The 17,963-nt window shown below is 56.8% G+C and overlaps 1 protein-coding gene across 9 annotated transcripts in view; it reads right to left on the reverse strand.

Annotated features, from left to right (window-relative positions):
* LOC105467336 (ATPase plasma membrane Ca2+ transporting 3) overlaps positions 1–17,963 on the reverse strand; it is a 66,390-nt gene that overhangs the window by 44,967 nt on the left and 3,460 nt on the right. For 8 of the 9 annotated variants that reach the window (XM_011716852.3, XM_011716856.3, XM_011716853.3 and 5 more), the window contains exon 2: positions 2,646–2,979. In XM_011716852.3, coding sequence (XP_011715154.2) covers positions 2,646–2,853 — 208 coding nt within the window. In that variant the 5' untranslated portion in view covers positions 2,854–2,979. Of the gene's footprint in view, positions 1–2,645; positions 2,980–9,110; positions 9,128–17,963 lie in introns of those variants that run through there. The other variant, XM_071088853.1, reaches the window with a different exon arrangement.

Genomic DNA, 17,963 nt, shown 5'->3' on the forward strand with positions numbered 1-17,963 from the left:
GCACATACTAATCACGGGGCTTCTGGGGTGGGAGAGGGACAGAGGAGGCTCCCCAAACACCTGGGGTCTCCACTGCCCTTAGCCTGGAGCCTCCATGCAAGTCTACCTCCTGCCTGCCTCACCTCACATGCCCAATTTGTCCCTGAGAGCAGACGGGACCCCTGGCCCATTCCCCAGGAACTCCCTCACCCTAATCAGCCTCTCCCTTGGCCTTGATCTGCCCTTGCAGCTGCAGCCTTGCTCGTTTCTCCTTGGCCTACACAGGCAGCTGCCCTTGGCCTGGCCCTGTGGCCTTAGCCTTCCTGTGGGCTCGGGGTCCTGATGGCTGCCCCACCACAGCACCCATTGACAGGGAAGAGGAACACATGCTTCCCCAGCAGGCCCGAGGGCAGTCCAGGTCCAGGGCATGGGGGCAGGGCTGGCCAGTTGGCATGGACACAGATGGGCTGCCTGACTGGAGCAGAGGCCAGATGCCATCGGAATTGGATTAGGAGCATATCGTGTCGGCTCTCAGCTAATCCGCCCCTCCTTTCCAGTACTGCCTGTGGAGCCCAGAGGGGGACCGGGTGGGGCCAGGTTCCCGGGCGAACCCAACTCTGAGTTCAGCCTGAGACCCAGGTTTCCTGACAACAGCAGCGCGGTTTCCAGGATGGGTTCTGGAATCCTCTTGGAGTGCTCCCAAGGCAGGGAGGGCAGTGGATTGACGAGTGTGCCACCAGAAGATAAAATTCCCTTCCCGCAAGGCACCATGCGCCATAAAACACCTGCCCCACGGGGGAGTGCCTGCCTCCTGGGCAGCCCCAAGTCTGCCCACCTTGTCAGGGGATTGGCATGGGGCTTGGGGCACAATGAAGCCAGCTGCCCCCGTGGCTCAGGCCCTTGTGTCTGAGGAGGACTGAGGGGCGGGCGGGTCTGAGCACCAGGTCTGGGTGCACGGCTGGGCTAGGGGATGCGGGGAGAGAGTCACCCGCTCCTGGCACTGACAGCTCAAGCCCGAGGACCTTGAGGGTTGAAGAGGGGAGGGGCCGGTCCTCTGCTGCTCGTTCTGTGGGCAGCAGATCCAGGCCTGGCCGGCTCCCTGCACTGTGGCCTTGGGGACCCAGGTGCTTGGAAGCCCGTCAGAGGCCAAGCCACCCACCTGTGTGCCTGCCCTTCTCCGTGCCCTGCCTCCACAGGCACGCAAGAACTCCTGAGCTCCATGGCAGAATCGGGCAGGTTCCCAGGAGCCTTGACATTTTAAATATTTAACAAGGCCTGGCAGACAGGGGGAAGAGCAGACAGCTGAGGCCCATCTGCTTCCTTTGATCTGGGAGAGGCCAGAGCCCTTGTGGATAAATGGCCCTCCACCCAGCCTCCTCGGGGGCTGGGCAAGGAGGAGGGAAGGCAAGAGATGCTCGGGAGTGGAGCCAAAGACATCGGCCCCAGCAGCAGCTGCACTGCGAGGGTGTGTGCGGCGGCGAGGCAGGATGTCATAGGTGCATCAGCTCCAGGGAACAAAGCTAGGGAGACCCAGGTAGACCCCAGAGTTCCTGACCTGGCCCGCAGCCCCCGTCCTCCATCTCCACTCCTCCCTGCAGCCTGAGTGCCACCTGCAGACAGATGGGGCCGAGGCCGGAGCCACAGGAGAACAGTCTCTGGGTTGAGGGTGAGGGCAGAGTGGGAGGCTGGAGGTGCCAAGGAGCCTCGCGGCTGGGAGCAGAGGAGATGGTTGGGCCCAGGCGTTGCCCAGACGGGTGGCAGATCAAATCAGCCCGCACTGGCTGGGGCACAGGCCTGGCACTAGGCTGGGATAGCCCCAGCAGCCCTGCCAGGCATGCAGGGCCAGAGAACGCTGTGGCTCCTAGAATCTGGGGCTGGGCCTGGCTCCTGGGGGTCCCCGCTTCATGGCAGACCCCAGCAACCAGGGCTGGGCAGGCCTCACAAGGCCGGGTGGAGCATTGCCTCCCACGGGGACAGTCAGGCCTCCACCCCAGATCTTTCTAGACAGTGCTCACCGGGCTTTCTAGAGCCTCCCTCAGCAGTGAGACCGACACTGCCCTGGGCTGGTGCCTCTTTGGGACAGCCTGTGGCCAGTCAGTGCCACCTCTGATCAGCACTCCGGGCCTCCCGTGCCCCAGCTTCAGCCACCCCTTCCCGCCAGAGCCAAATGGCTCTGTGCCATCCCCAGGCCATCCTCTCTCTTCCCAGGAGTGGCCCTGATCACCCGCAACTCCGAAGGCTTGCACCCTGCACCCCTTCCTTCTGTTATGATCTCCCTTAACTGAACACAGGGTTGAGCACACCGGAAATCTCCAAATATAGAGATGGGGCTGTCTTCCTCCTCCCCACCCTGCCCTGTTCCTTGGAAGGATTTCTGTTTGGGGCCCATTCCGCCTGTGTGTGCATCCCATGAGGTACCCATCTCCTCCTCCCCAACCTCACTCTGTAGAGCAGGGAACTCCTGATTATGGAGGTGTGGGGACGAGGGGGTCAGGTCACACCCCCTTGAGGACCCAGGTTACCCAGGGCATCTCCTCCTCAAGGGAAATGGCTGAGAGGAAGGGCACAGGTGGCCCTTGACCCTGGCCAGCCCTGGGGGTAATGACACCTTCAGGATGCTCCTCTGAAGGCTGGGAGCAGGGCTGGGCGGCCTGAGAGGGACTTACCCTCTGTGGGCGAGGTCTTCAGCCTCCGGCAGAGCCCGCTGACATCCCCGTAGGCCTCCTCGATCTTCTGCAGTGCCTCGGCCCCTCGCAGCTCCATGAGGGCACGCAGCTCTGCCAGCGTGCACCCAAAGCCTCCAGCGTGGGGGGCATCCCGCTGCTGCTGGGGCTTGGGGTGGAACTCGATGGAACTATTGGCCATGTCGCCCATGCTGCCTGTCAGGCCTTCTCACAAGTGCAATCTTGGCTCAGCCACAGCTGGGGACAGGCGGCCACCTACGGTCCCAGTGCCCAGGCAAGGTTTGGCAGTGGTGAGAAAGCTGCTAAGCGTGGACACCTGGGGAGACAGAGGCGAGAAGAAGCCAGAGGAGTGGTTGAGACACAACTGAGATCCCATCTTCCAGAATATTCTCTGCAAATCTTCACTCAGTCTGTGCCATGACCCTCGAAGTGCAAAAATCACCTCCCAGGCTGGGCCAGTGGCCCTCATGCTCTGCCAGGCCCCACAAGCCAGATCACTCCGGGGTCTTGCCCACCACGGGTATCCAGAAACTGGAGGGCTTGCCCAGGTGGGGAAGGGGAAGTGTCGATGCCTCCTGCCGGGGCCCTGCAGTGGCTAACACTAGCTATAGCTGGAGGCAGAGGCTCTCACTGCCCCCCAAATTCATCTGGGAACCCACGCTGAAGTGAGGGCAGTGTGCTGGGACTGATCAGTGGCTGGTCTTGCCCGTGCCCCACCACCAGTCCTGGGCTTGTCCACTCCGGTTCACTCCCTGCTCTTGCCTAGTTAAGATGCGCCCTGTGCAGCGGGCATGCTGTGAGTCCCTGGTGGTCTTCTGGTGTGGCCTTAGTGGCTCACGGTTTCTGTGGCCCTGAGATTACCTGGGGGGCCAGGGGTGAGAAAAGGAAGAGGGCTGGAGGAAGGGTGGGAGACAGGGGAGGGGAGAGAGGGACAAGAGGGAAGGGCAAAGAGAGGGAGGGAAAGGGGGATGGAGGGAGGGAGAAGAGGGAGGGGATAAAGGGAGTGGCTGAGGAGGAGAGGAGGAGCGGGCACACCGGAGAAAGCCAAAGCAGCCACAGGTCGCTGGCGAGTCTGCCAATGTCCCGGCCCACAGCATGGTGCCACCCACTCCCCTCCACGTCATTCTTCCCTCCAGGTGACAAAGTAAGGGGCTAAGGTCTCCCCACACTGAAAGCATCAAGGCCACGGCCCTGGCCACACTGCCTTCCCCCTCTGCCAAGCATTGCAAAGTTGTCATCCCTCTCCTTGGCCCCGGGGCAAGGATCCAAGGATCCGCTGGTGCCCAGGCTGCCCCTTCTGCAGCCATTACAGTGTTTGGCGGGGCCCACTGCAGCTCCTCTCTCTCTGCTTCTTCCCAGCCCGAGCTAAGCCTGCCACATCCTCATGGAACTGAAATGGCCTCAGTGTACATGGCCTGGCCTTGACTTCAGCCAAGAGCCCTCCTGGCGGCTCAGCAGGGCCCTGACCCCTCGTCTCTGGGGAAGCTCCTGGCTCAGAAGCATCTGTTGGAAACTAGTGGCCCAGAGCCCTGAAGAAAGGGGAGAAAGCCCTCAGGCAGCCAAAGCAGACATGGCCAAGTCCATGGCCTTATTTTCAGGAGAGGCCCTGGTGGATACTTCATGAAACGTCCATCCACAGTGACCCACGTTTAAAAAGCATGCACACCTGCGTGTTTACTCTCACGACACTTTGCACATGAAGCAGCCTTCACTTCTGGAGATGTGGGGACAAAATGATGGCCATGTGCCTGTGCCATCCTCTCTCCCCACCTCTCCCTGCCCTGTCTTGCAGTTGGTCACCTGACACATATTTACCGAGCAGCTACTACATGCCTGGCAATGGCTTGATGTGCTGGGACAGGTGCTCAACAAGTCTCAACTAACCCCGTCCCTCTCTAGCTGGGACAGGGAAAATGGCAGGCCCAAGGGCCAAGAGCTGCAGAGTTGCAGCTGGGGCAAAGGTGAGGCAAGGCGCCTGGGGACAGGCCTGGGGGAAAAAGACTGGAAGGAGTGAGAGCCGAGGAGAGGGGCCAGGACAGCAAGCGAAGCTGTCCCAGGTGGGGCGGGCTCCTTCTGGAGGTGCCGTGTGGATGAATTGCCCTTGCTTTTGTGACGTGGGAAACTGAGGCTGGCTTGGGGAAGTGGCAGAGCCAGAGGACAGCTGGGTGTCCCGCTTCTGACCCCTCAAGGCAGCAATGGCAGCTTTCGGCTGTCACCTGGACTCCTCATCTTCTCGAGACAGCCTCCCCTCCCCACCCCAGGACCTTTGCTTGGGACGATGCACCTGCCAGGGCGCCTTCTCCCTGACTCCCTGAGCTCCAGTCACCTCGTGCCTTAACAATCCCACCATGTAGCAACTTGGTGCCACTGTCAGGTTCAGGCTCTGCGCCCCCAGCGGGTGACAGAGTGAATGGCTTGTGTGGTAGGCTCTTGGGTGGCACACAGCCATGACAGAAATGCTTGTTCCTTAGAGCAGGGGTTCCCCGTGGCACGGTCACTGAGGACTGGTGGCCCTCCCCTGGCACGTGCTCATCCTTCCTCCTCTGACCAGGGCATACCCAAGGCCAGCTCTGTCTTCCCCAACCCGGTCCCTGCCCCTGATGCCACAGCAGTGGCCCAGACAGAACCATAGCAGGTCCTACAGCTGCTCCTGACTGGTGCAGCCATGGCTGTGTTTGAGTGGACCCGCAGTGACTCATGGGGAGGGCAGTGGGCAAGGAGGCAGTCCTCCCCTCTGCCATGGTCCTGGGGCCAAGTTCCTTCTCCTCGGCTGGCCCTGCTGGCCCTCCCCACTGCAGGATCCCCATCCCTCAACAAGCAAGCTCCATGTCCTGTGGACCACCTCCTAGGTCTCCCTCCAGTCCAGCAACTCGTGACGACCCTGCTGTGAGTCACCCCTTTTCCTGGTTCAGGCACCATCGCTCCAGTGGGCCCCTGTTTCAGTCTCCCATCCTCATCAAGCAAAAGGCCAGATTCCTTCTGAGCACCTCCCAGCCCCACTCCCGCCCCAGCTGCACAGCCCTGCCAGCTCTGAGCCCTGACCGCACGCCCTCTGTTCCCGCTCCACCTGCTGACCTCCGATGAATCCTCTTAGTCACAATTCAAGTGGAACATTCTCCAGGAGTCTCTGCCAGTTCCCCAGCCAAAACTGATTGCGCCTGAGTCTATAATCCCACGACCCGTTCCTATTTCACTCTGCTTGGCATTGCAATGATCTGTGAGCATGTCTCCCACGAGCTAGGTCCTAAGCTCTTTGAGACACGTGGTATGGAGTCGGCAGGAAGTCTACCACGTGGTCAGTCCCGCATGTGGCCGGGGGCCTGGAGGAATGAGTGAATGGGGGCCTGGCCCACAGAGAAGGAGCTTGGAGTCCTGGGAGGCGGAGTCTCCATCCTGGAGGACAGGGTGGGGTCAGGGTGCTCTGCTAACCCTCATCGTCTTCATGAATGCAATAGGCTATAGGGCAGACAGGATCCATCAGTTAAAGTAAGTCCCATTTAGAGTGACTGTTGGCTGCTGTAGAGACCAAATGGCATATACTCTGCTTTCCTGGGTTCTATATAAGCCTGGGTGATGGCCTCCCTGAGTCCCAATAAAGACAGCAGTCATCGCCGAAATGGCCAAGAACTGAAGTGACTAGGCCTATCAGTTCTGCAGGCCTGACAGAGTTTCCTGCCTGGGCTGGCTGCCGAGAACGGTCTGTAGGCACCAAAAGGGCAGGGAACATACCATTTCTGTGCTCTTTCATCTTTCTGACCTTAACTGGCTTAATTGAAATGAGAACCTCCACAGAGGGGGCCTCGCACCTTCTGGCATTTGCACCATCCCCGCACAGACTGGCTGGCCTCGTGGTGGGAGACAGCCAGGGGGGTCCCTGGCTGCTTCCTCCAGGGGCTGCTGGAGGGGATGGCCCAAGTCCAGGCCCATTATTCAGCCACCTTCTGGACTCTTCCCTCCAGCAGGGCCCAGACACCCTTGCCTCCCCACTAGGCTCAAACAGAGTGCCTGCTCCCCACCCAGTGACTCAAACCCACCCAACCAGAGACCCAGGGGTCCTCTTTCCCCTGTGTTGTCCCTCCCTGGCTTTGGGGGCTCTCCCAGCACCTCCAGCTTAATCCCCCATGGACTTCCTCCAGACCCCGGACAGCCCAGCATCCTCCAGAAGGCTCGGCACTGTCGAAGTAGGGGGCACCCCCGCTCCCATGGGGCCCCTCTCAGAACCCCATGGCATACACTGAGTTTTGAGCCCACATCTGCATGCCAGCTCTTGACAGACATATTTCTTTCATTGCACCCTTGGAAACACCCTACAAAGACCAGGAGAACTCTCCCCGCCTTACAGAGGGGGAAACTGAGGCTCAGGAAGGCTCCTGCTCTTGCCCTGGTCTGCCTTCCATGTGACTTGAGGTGGGTCACGGCCGCCCTTGCTGGGGCACTCTGATGGCATCTCTCAAAGCCTCCCCAGCAGGCCCAGGCTGCACTCCACTTGGCCACCTGCTCTGCCTTTATGGAGGAGAGGACAGATGGAGGGCGAGATCCCACCACCGTCCTCCAGATCTCAGGTGATGCACACATTGGGATTCACCCTGTTCTCTTTCCTGAAAACAGCCCCACTGCACCCCAGCCGAGCACCCCTTCAGTTTCTGGGGTCTGTGTGGACATATATCCCCACAGCGATGGTGGGGCATGTACTGCTAGGAAGTCCCAGCTCCCGAGTCACTCCGTAGTCACCGGACCCTCAGTGATGAGAACATGTGGCCCCTGGGGGTTCAGACCATCTGGATGCCAGAGCCAGGCCCAGGATGCTGTGGCCCCGAAGCAAGAAGGAAGCAGAACTCAGGGGCAAAGGGCAGGAGATGGAGGCCTGGGGGCCTACCTGGGCACATGCCCTCCACTGTGGGCCCTCCTGGAGGCAGACTAACTATCACCTGCACCCTCCAGTACAGACCCAGCAAGCAAGGGCCTGCCTTTCAGAAGGGCCCATCACTCAGCGTCATGACTCACTACGGGGATTCCTTAAAACAATAGTCCCCCATCTCTCTCCACCTCTAGGCTCCTAGAACACAGGCCAGGCCCAGCAGAACCCAGGGAGGAAGAGCAAGCCAAGGCAACAGCGAGAGGCGCGGCCCAGGCCTCACTGATGGGGCCCAGGGTGGGCTCCTGGACCAGCTGGGGAGCAGGTGGGGAGAGGGCACGGAAGGAGGGCGTCCAGTCTGGCAGCCACCCTGCCCTCTCCTGGGCCTGGCATGATCCTAGGCAGGTCGAGATACTGGTGGCCGGTGTGCACCTGGGAGGCCCTTTTATCCCTGATTCCTCACATCTTCCTGCCCTTGCTCCAGGCCCTCTCCTTCCTGCATGCCCCTGCCCCTCCCCTCTGCTTGACGCACCTTGGCGACCACCTGGGAGGGGAAACGAGGGTTCCAAGGACGAGACCTGCATGCAGCCAGGGAGGGGGGAGGAAAGGAGCTGAGGCAGGGAACAGCCTCATTAATATTTCAGAGGCACCTTCGCTGCAGCTCCTGGGCCCTCACGGTTCCACTTGTGCTGGTGGAGGGACGAGGATGGGAAAAGAGAAGGAAATAAAACCCGAGAAAACAGATTTAAAGGGACAGGCTCCCCCCAACCCCCTACTGGCCCCCAGTGCTCCGTTCCTTCCTCCCCCTGTTCCTGGTACAATCTGTGCACATGCCAAGTGGTTCTCATGCCTGGAACAGCTTTGGGCAAAAACAATAACTGTCACCATGGTGCCCCCTCCCCACTCCTGCATGCACCCACCTGCCTGAAGCTCTGCCCTGCAGGGCAGCCCTGGAGGGGCCACCTTGGGGAACCACTGGCAGTTGTGTGCAAAGCCAAAGCAACCGCCTGTCCGGCGCTGGGTGCCACAGAAAGACACAGGCATTGGAAGCCCTTGTTAACAAGGGCCCAGCCAAGGAGGATTCTGGAACCCAGAGAAACACCCTGGAGGTGGCAGGAGCCCAGGAGGTGGCCCGATTCAGCCTGCGCCTTTGGGTGGATGCACTTCTGCAGCACTCTTGGCCCCTAGGTGGCCCAACGCTCTAGTCTAATCTACAGCAGCCCATGCCAGACCTGGGTGGGCACCGCTCACCACTCAGGGAACTTCACAAATACAGAGTCTTGGGTCCAGAGCTTCCCATTCAGAAGTGGGAGGACCAGAACGATATAAAGCACCCCAACCCCTGGGGGATCTGGGTGTCTAGCCAAGCTTGAGACCACACATTTGCCTGCCTTCAGAGGCTCCAGGGCTGGCCCAGAATTCTCTCATTCAAACAAGTACCACCAGAGAATGGAAGATTTGGTGCAGCCACTGTGGAAAGCAGTAGAATTCCCATAGGGCCCACCCACCCCACTGCTGGGGTGGGCCCCAAAGAATTGAAAGCAGGGACACAAACATATTTGTCTACTCAAGTTCATAGCAACATTACTCACAATAGCCAAAAGGTGGATGCAACGCAATGTCCGTGGACAGGCAGCTGGATAAACACAATGTGGCCATCCAGGTTGTAGAATAGGACTCAGCCTTAAAAAGTAAGGCCATTCTGAGACGGGCTTCAAAATGGCTGACCCTTGAGGACGTTGGACTCAGTAGAAGGAGCCAGTCACAGAGAGGCCAACACTATACGATTCCACTCCTGTGGGCGCCTCATAGGAGAGCTGTGAAATCCAAGGGGATGGACAGTGGAAGGGTGGGTGCCAGGGGCTGGGGGGTGGGGAGTTGGGGTTGAACGGGGCCAGAGCTTCAGTTTAGGAAGATGAACAAGTTCCACGGCTGGATGGTGGTGATGGCTGCACAGCACCGTGAATGTGCTTCTGCCCCTGTTCTGCACACTTAAACATGGTGAACGTGGTACATTTTATGTGATGTCTATATCACCACAATAGAACACGCAAGCAGCCCCCACCAGCCACTTCGCCCTGTGTCCAGGGTGGTGGACACTGGGCCTGAATGGCCTCCCGTGCTGCCCAAGCCACACACTGTGATTGCGGGAGTTTCACTGCCTTGACCAGCCCAATCAGCCAGCAGTTCGCTTGTATGGATTTTAACTTCCAGGAAACCCCCCTACTGGATATGGAAACCCAAGCAGACCCTTCCCCACACATCCTACCCCACCCTACAGCCTCTGTGACTTCTAACACCACCCATGTCCTGCCCAGCCAGGTGGGTGCCCTATTTGGTGGCACAGGACCAGATCAGTGGAGAGAGGCCATTGCCACTGCTCCTGCCCTCCTGCTCATAAATGGTCCCCTCTTTTTGCTACAATTCTTCAGAGGTACATCCCCAGAAGGGCTGGTCAGGGGAAAGGTCAGCCTGGGGAAAGCCTGGCCTCAAGATGGGTACCTTCCATTTCTCAAATGTGTCTTGAGGAGGTGTTAATTAATCTCCAGAGGTGTGTGGCAGAAACTTGCTAGCTACTCTCCCCCTTCCTGGGTCATGTTTTAATTTTCAGCTAAGTGTCTCGTCATTCAGCTAATGATTACATTCCCCAACTCCCTTGCAGCTAACCATGACCATCTGACTGTGTCCCGGCCAATTGGGTATGAGCAAAAGTGACAGGGATGACTTCAAGGGCCATGTCCTTAAAGAGAAGGAACGTGCTCTCCTCTGTCCTTCCCCTCCTTCCTGCCGGCTGGAATGCTGGTACTGCCGCAGCTATCTATCTGTTGCCATCTTGCACATGGAATCCATGTATGACACAGTCAAAGGAGCTCAGATTCCTGAGGGCTAAGTAGGTGTCACGCTGAAGCCACTGTTAGGCTGGGTCTCTGTTACATAGGCCAAGCCCATAGCCTGAGTAAATCTTCACTCCTAACCCAAATCCAGCCTGGTTCTGGGAGAGCCAGGAGGCCTCCCTGAGGTCTCCAAGACCTACCAAATCCCCACTTTCCCCTGAACTCGCTGGGGGGTGATATTGTCCTGAAAGTTCTAGCTAAGGCAGAAGGGAGAGGATAGAGCCACGGACGAGAGGCAGAATGACTATCACTCTGCCAGAAGCCTCTATAGCATGGGGTGGCCATCCCCACCAAAAGGCATATGCGGCTCAGGCACAGAGTGGTTAGAGAGCTTACTCAAGGTCACACGGCAAGCCAGGAGCAGAGGCCAACATGACCTCAAGTGGTCTAGCTCCAGAGGATTCTACATTGCTCCTCTGCCAAGTTACTGCCCTGAAAACCCAAGAAAAGCAACGAGCAAGTGATTAGAACCAATTAAAAGAGTTCAACAAAGTGACTGGGCAGGAAATCTGTCCCCGTAAACCTCAGGGTTCCAGACTGCAGGTGCTGGCTTTGGTCACTCAAGCTCTCTGGGCCTTCACTTTTTAATCTGCGAAATGGTCCTCGTTCCTTTTCGCTGGGTTGGTGAGAAGGCAGGGCTCCACCTACCCACACACCCTAAGGCTGGTTTTCAGTGTACTGGGCCCATTTTCCCCGGAGGTTCCTTCAAGCCCATGAGGTCACCAGGAAGCCCAGCAGGGCAATGCTCTTTGCTGAGTCAGCCCCTCCCGCCACACGTGCCCCTCCCAAGGCTTGTTCTGAAGTCCTCAGCTGGACTCCAGCTGGACCCCACAGTTCACAGGTCAGGACCAAGCTCGACCGGTGAAGCCAGAACATTCCGTTCGGCCGGGGGCTGAACCCATGTGCCTCTCTGGATGCTTCCCCAAGCTTGCCTGGACTCCCGCAGTGCTCCTGTCTCCCACACAGGCAGCCCTCACAATGCTGGGTGTCCCTGGATCCCGCAGGGAGGTTGGAAACCCCTTTGTGATTGAGGCCAGAAGTCTACACTGAGGGTTGGGGGACAGTCATTTGTTTCCTGCCAGAGAAGGCAAGAGCTGCAGAAGGAGAGAGTGAGGGAGCAGGAAGCATAATGACACTAATTATCCAATTACAGCGGGTGTGCGAGCTGCATTGCAGCGTGAGCCTGGCCAGCCACTACCCTGCCCCCACGCGCTCCCCACGCCCCTTCTGCCAACCCGGGCCTGCCCAGCAGCCCCGAAGGCACAGACGGCATGGGCACCTAGAAATGCTGTGGCTGTGGCCAGTGTGGAAGACTCTAGCCTGCAAAGGGACGGACGGAGACCTCGTGTTTGGGGTTCAGTAGGAAGCTGGGACCCTGTCCTCCCAGCCCTTCATAGCCAGAGAACATGTGGATGGGAGGGGAGGTGCCCCAAGTCGCCCTAGCTCTGCTGTGGTACCTCGGTGCCCGTCCCATCCGGCTTCCAATCTCGGAGCCAGCTCTGAGGACCGGAAGCCATCAAGGCCTAAATAGGTAATTAAGGAAATTACAGGCAGCTGGAGGCCATGGGGCTGTGGGCCCTGGGCTAAGTCCTTCCAGCTCGGACAGGCAGTGACTAAATAAGGAGCTACCAGGACACATACACGTGTCCTCCCAGGGAACGAGTCCCATGGGGCCCCATTAGGAATTCTGGCAGGGGCAGTAGAGGGGGCGCCCTGGTTTCTGGAAGCAGGCCAAAGTCCTTGGGAGGACAGGCTGGGGGATGCATTGGTGTCAAGGTCAGAGGCCAATAAAAGGATCTGGAAGGCAGACTTCCAAACGGGGGCTCCAACTGAAGATGGGAGTCAAGCCTGCCCTTCTGTGACACAAACCCAAGGAACAAGCACACCAAAGTATCCGTGCCACTCTCCCCGGCTGAGGGCTCAGGATGCTGCTGCCAAATGTGGTGATGGAGGAAGAGCCAGTGGCGAGGGTGCCCAGAGAGAGGGTACCTCAGAAGCTGCAGCCAAGGCTGTGACAGCAGGACCTGAAGGTCATCAAGGGCTTGGCTGCTGTCTGAATCGCATGAACTGAGCATTGCTGGTTCATTTTTGAATTGCCTAAGACACTATTTCTGACCGAGGAACTCGGCAAATGAGCCCAAAGCTTTTCCAACAAAGCCCAGAGGAAGCACCACAAAGCTCCTGCAGCGCTCCAGGAGTGCCTGAAGGGAGTGCAGAGGCAGAGGGCCCCTCTCAGGCCAGGACCCAACACCAATGCAGGGCTCCGAGTCTCTCTCAGCGCGCCTCACAGCCCATCAGGTCCCCCCACTCTCCTACCACCAGCTGCTCCTCCAGTTCCTGGCCCTCTTATCGTCATCTGTCATCAGCACCATTCCTCCCGCCCCCTCTGTGCTCATGGACAGATGCCTGCTCTCCCCACTGGGAAGGCACCGGGAGAGCACAGCTGGGCTGGGGATAGGACCTGGAGGAGTGGATTTCTGCTCTGCGTGCTCACCCCCTCCCCTCCTCCCTAGGTTGGGAGACCCCAACCCTGCCCATCTCCATCTCAGCCCCCCCCCCACAATTGTGCTATAGCCCAGCTTCCTCCTTTGGGGAAGGGTGGATGGGGCGCAGAGGGCCAGGCAGTGGGCTGGGAGCCCTGACCCACCCCATCCCACCTACAGACACAGCCATGAGTACCTCCCTAAGGGCTACCAGGGCAGGGGTCTGGAGCAGTGGCCCCCAGGCCACCCCTTTCTTACCCTCTGGCCCCATGGATGGGTCACAAGGGGGAACTCTTGCTCCACTCCCCAGGACAGAGATTTCCAAGCCTAGCTGCTGGTCACAGTGTTGTGGGCAGATGAACCACAGACCAGGAGGGAGAGACGAGACTAGGTGGGAGACATGCCCTGCCTGTCCACAGCCCTCCCTCTTCTCCTGCACCAGGCATGGGATCATTAGCTGGCAGCCGCCCTATGACTACAGGAGAGCACCCGGAGACCCCAGGAGCCAGAGGAGCCAGGACCAGCTACTCCTGAGCCCATCTCTCCTGGGCCTGTGGCTCCAAGCCAAGATGTGGCAGTGTCTGGTCCTGGATGCTTCCAGGAGAAATGGAGCTGAGGAACATGGAGGGGGGTGGAATGAACCCTTGTGCCTGCTGAGCCATTGCTCTGCCCGGGAATTGGGGCTGGACACACTCTTCTGCCCCTGCTGCTCTCTGAGGGAGCCAAGCAGTTAGCACAGGGCTGGTCCAATCTAGAGAAAGGGCCCCTCCCAACTTGGTCATGCCCTGTGCCACCATCACACCCCTGGCCCACAGTCTGTGGGAATGTAGGTTCAGTTTCGAACCGGCCACTCCATGTGCCTTAACTCAGTTCAGGGTTTGATTTGAAATGCCGGAGTGCAGGAAATTCTGAGTGTAAGGACAGTGATTTCCAAAAGATCAGCAGAAAGGCCAAAGTCCTGTCATCTGAGGTCATCTTCTGCCAGCCCACAGTGGCTTCCCAATCTCCCGCGCTCTCTTGTGCTGCCAGCTTTCTTTTCGTGTTTCTCAGTCAGGAGGCTCTGGCATTCCCAGGGCCGTCTGGCTGTCCTCAGCTGGGGGCCTTCACTCAGGATGGCGCTCTCCTGCCCACACCCGCCTGCTGTCTGCAGAGAGTCAAACCCGCAGCATCTGCACAGAGCTAGCCGCCACCCTACCCCATGGGGACCGGACTCATCTGCGGCTTCAGAACTCTGAGGATGTCCAGAGAATGTATCATCCAGTGCTTTATCTTGGCGGGGAGGGAGGAAGGGGGACTTGACAAAGTGGTTCTAAAGTCCACAGGACGGAGAAGCAAGCTTTAGGATTGCTGAGGAGGGGCTGGCAGGGCAGGTATTAAACAATACCAGGCGCAAGAGGCAAAAGCACATCACCGGCACAGCAGTACGCAGATGGGCTAATGGGTCAGGACAGGCAGCCAGCACCAGGTCCGACTGCAGACCAGTGTCAGTGCATCCAAATGAGCCAGGGAACAACCGATTTGCTACCAGAGGTGGGGACAACTGGTTAGCAATCTGCAAAGGATGCACCTTAGAACCTCACCTCAAACTATTACCTAAGACACATCTCCTTTGGATTCAACAGGTTTGGCAAATTACAGCTTAAGTGCCAAATCTGGCAGCCCAGTGTTCTTGTGAATAAAGTTTTATTGGGACACAGCCTCGCCCACTCATTTTGCATGGTCTGTGGCTACTTGCAGGCTACCATGCAGAGTTGAGTAGTCGGGACAGAGACTATGTGGCCTGCAAACTGGAAACCTATTTACCATCTGGCCTTTTGCAGAAAAAGCTTTGCCAATCCCTCAATTAAAGAGCTAAATATCTTAAAAATGCAGCTACACCACCCCAATACACATACACACACACACACACACACACACACGAAGACACATGGAAAACTCAGAAATGAACAGCTCTCAAATTTCCTAAAAGGATTTTCTAAGCCTAGAAGCAATGGAAAAAATCACAAATAATTGTGAGCAGCAAAATGTTTACCTTTTGCATGAAAAAAAAAGGCAAAGAACAAAGGTGTTAAAAAGTATTGGCAACAAATCTGTTAAATTGTCACTGTTTTTTCATGCATACAGTTTATTCAAGCCCACAGAAGAAACACTAAGACTTCAATAAGAGCCTTTCATTCCAGCACTTTGGGAGGCCGAGGTTGGCGGATCACCTGAGGTGAGGAGTTTGAGACCAGCTTGGCCAACATGATAAAACCCTGTGTCTATTAAAAATACAAAAATTAGCCAGGTGTGGTGGTGGGCACCTGTAATCCCAGCTACTCAGGAGGCTGAGACAGGAGAATGACTCGAACTCTGCAGGTGGAGGTTGCAGTGAGCCGAGATCACCCCACTGCGCTCCAGCCTGGGTAACAGAGTGAGACTGTCTCAGGAAAAAAAAAAAAAAAAAAATGAAGGGAGGAACAGATAATTCACAAGGAAAAGACAACTTATAAATATGAGGAAAAATGTTCCCCCTCACCAGCAATTCAAGACATGTAAACTAAAGTACATATTTTTGACCTAGATACTTATGACAACTCGTTTGATTAAAATATCTAATGCTGGCAAGGTTGCAGTGAGCGAGACCATCCAGTGCGATGAAAAAGCCCTTTTGCAGAACAATTTGGCAGAAGATACCTCTGTGTGGGTCCTCTCCTCAGGACAGAGACTCCTCAGCAGAGCTCACGTATAAGAGCAAAATAAATCTGACTGCCTGGGTTTCCAAAAATAGCCAAATAATTAAGCGAATTACAATCTCTTGGGAGAATATTATTCAGCCATTAAAAATTGTAATTACTGAAGGCCGCCTGATACATCCTGGGTGCTTGGTAAATAACTGTTGAATGATCAAATTTCTTCTTTGCACGGTTCAAGATCATTCTTTATTTTTGCAATAAGCATTTACTGCTTTTATAATCTTTAAAAAATTAAACTGTAACCATTCTGAAAAAACCATTCATTTAGGAAGGGATTATATTAATAAAGAAAATGCTTATGTGAAGTAAAAAACAGATTACACAATTGAGCCCATGGTATAATGACAGCAATGTGAAATGAATCAAATGGAGAAGTTGGATTTGCATTTGCGTGATAGGATGGCTTTACTACATCTTTGACTTCTCTATGTTTTATACGTTTCCTATAGAGAGCATGTTACGAGTATTGTTTTTAAATAGGAAGAAATCAATTTAAATAAAAACAAGCCACGACTCCTCCCTGCTGTTTCCTGAACACATGCGGCACGCTGGGCACATGGCGGGGCCCAATAAGGACCAGGTGGTGGCCGGATCTGGTTTCTGCCCCATGCTGGGTGTGCTAGGGCCACTGGAGTCAGCATGAGGCGAGGTCTGGGCATCCCCCATGGCACGGTGAGCTGCTGGGACAGAGGCCTTTTCCCTCCTCCCTGGTCTGCGTTTGTCCAGGTATCTGTGCAGCCCCTGGAGAGTACATGCTTGGCCACTCCCTTCCAAGGAGCTATGGGGCAGTGGGCTTGGCTGGGGGTGTCTAGGTCTGTGTGAGGACTTGGGTCTCTATTTGCTCTAAAGCAGCTCTGTGTGACAGAACCTCCCAGAGTCTCTGCACTGGCCCATATGGTAGCCACCAGCCACGTGTGGCTGCTGAGGAGGCGGAGTCAGGGCAGGATGGGCAGGGACTCAGGTTGTAGACCCCAGCCCTAGGAGATACTGGCTGGCCTCGTGGCCTCAGTCCATTCTCCTGGTCCCAGCCATGTTTGCACTTACTTTGGTGAACACATAGCAAAGCGCAAAGGCTCCAGGAGGGCAGGAAGGGCATTGCGTTTGCTTTTTGCTTTCTGTCGTCACCCCTGAAGCAAACACAGAGCCTGGCACACAATGAACCAGGGCAGTGTCCCTCATGCCCATCACATCAATAAGATGTGGCCCTTGGCATAGCTGGCGCCATTCTGACAATGGTATGCACTCATCCATTCTGAGGAACGACCTGCTCAAGCCCAGCCTGGCACTTTCTGTCCCTACCTGTCAAGCTCTCAGACTGGAACCTGGCCCATCACAGAACACCTCTCCAAATATCTGCGAGCAGTCAGTCCTCTCTGGGGCTTCTCTTCAGGATGGTTCTCTGGGGGAGCGAAGCTGCTGCATTCGTGGCCTTGTGCCACCAGGGAGTGGGTGTGAGAGGTGGCTTCAGGGTCCGTGTGAGGACTCCGGTTTCCACTTCCTGTAAAGCAACTCTGTGTGACAGAACATTCGGGGGTGATGGAACTGTTCTCTCTCTGCACTGTCTGTGACAGTAGCCACCAGCCTTAGGTGGCTCCTGAGCCCTTGAAGTGTGGCTGGTGCACCTGAGGAAGTGCATTCTAATAAAATTGCTGCTTGAACAGTGCAGCTGGAGAAAGTGCTAGAGCCTGTGGCCTCAGGGCAGAACTTCTCATTGGAATAAAATGGTTGCTCACTTACTGAGAGACCCACCTACAGAACATGAGAGGGTGGCTCAGGACCCCTTTAAATAAGGTGTTCTCCAAGGACATGGACATACCCGCTTTGCACAACTGTGATTTGGAACTAAGACTCCGAAAACCTCCTTGTGCGCTAAAAGACTCCTGCCAGTTCCAAGATTCCCCAACCATTGGCATTTCCACCCTTGCCCTGTTGCTCTGATTCAAGTTCTGCCACCTACTCAGCTATGTGACCTTGGACTTGTCCTCTTCCCAACCTTGGGCAGTCCAGGATGCCCGAATTCCCCTGCATTTGAGAGCCTGCTTCCCTCTGCCCCGGTGATGCGTGGCTCGGATCCTTCTCCACAGGCTTCCAGGCCCACTGCCAGCACCACCCACCCAACAGAAGGAGCCCAGGCAGGGGAGGGCTTTCCAGCTACGCGCTGCTTGGCCTGGCTTCTGCCAGCTTAGCCAGGGCGGGGAAGGGAGGAGCCCTGTGCATGCTCCAGGTCTCTGCCTGGCATACCCAGCCCAGGGCGTTGCTGGGGAGCTTGCTGCAAAGTCACAGCGAGAGCCCAGTGCCTCGGCCTATCTCAGAGATGGCACTGGTGAGGCTCG

This window comes from Macaca nemestrina, chromosome X (genome assembly GCF_043159975.1).
Source record: "Macaca nemestrina isolate mMacNem1 chromosome X, mMacNem.hap1, whole genome shotgun sequence".
NCBI classification, from domain to species: Eukaryota; Metazoa; Chordata; class Mammalia; order Primates; family Cercopithecidae; genus Macaca; species Macaca nemestrina.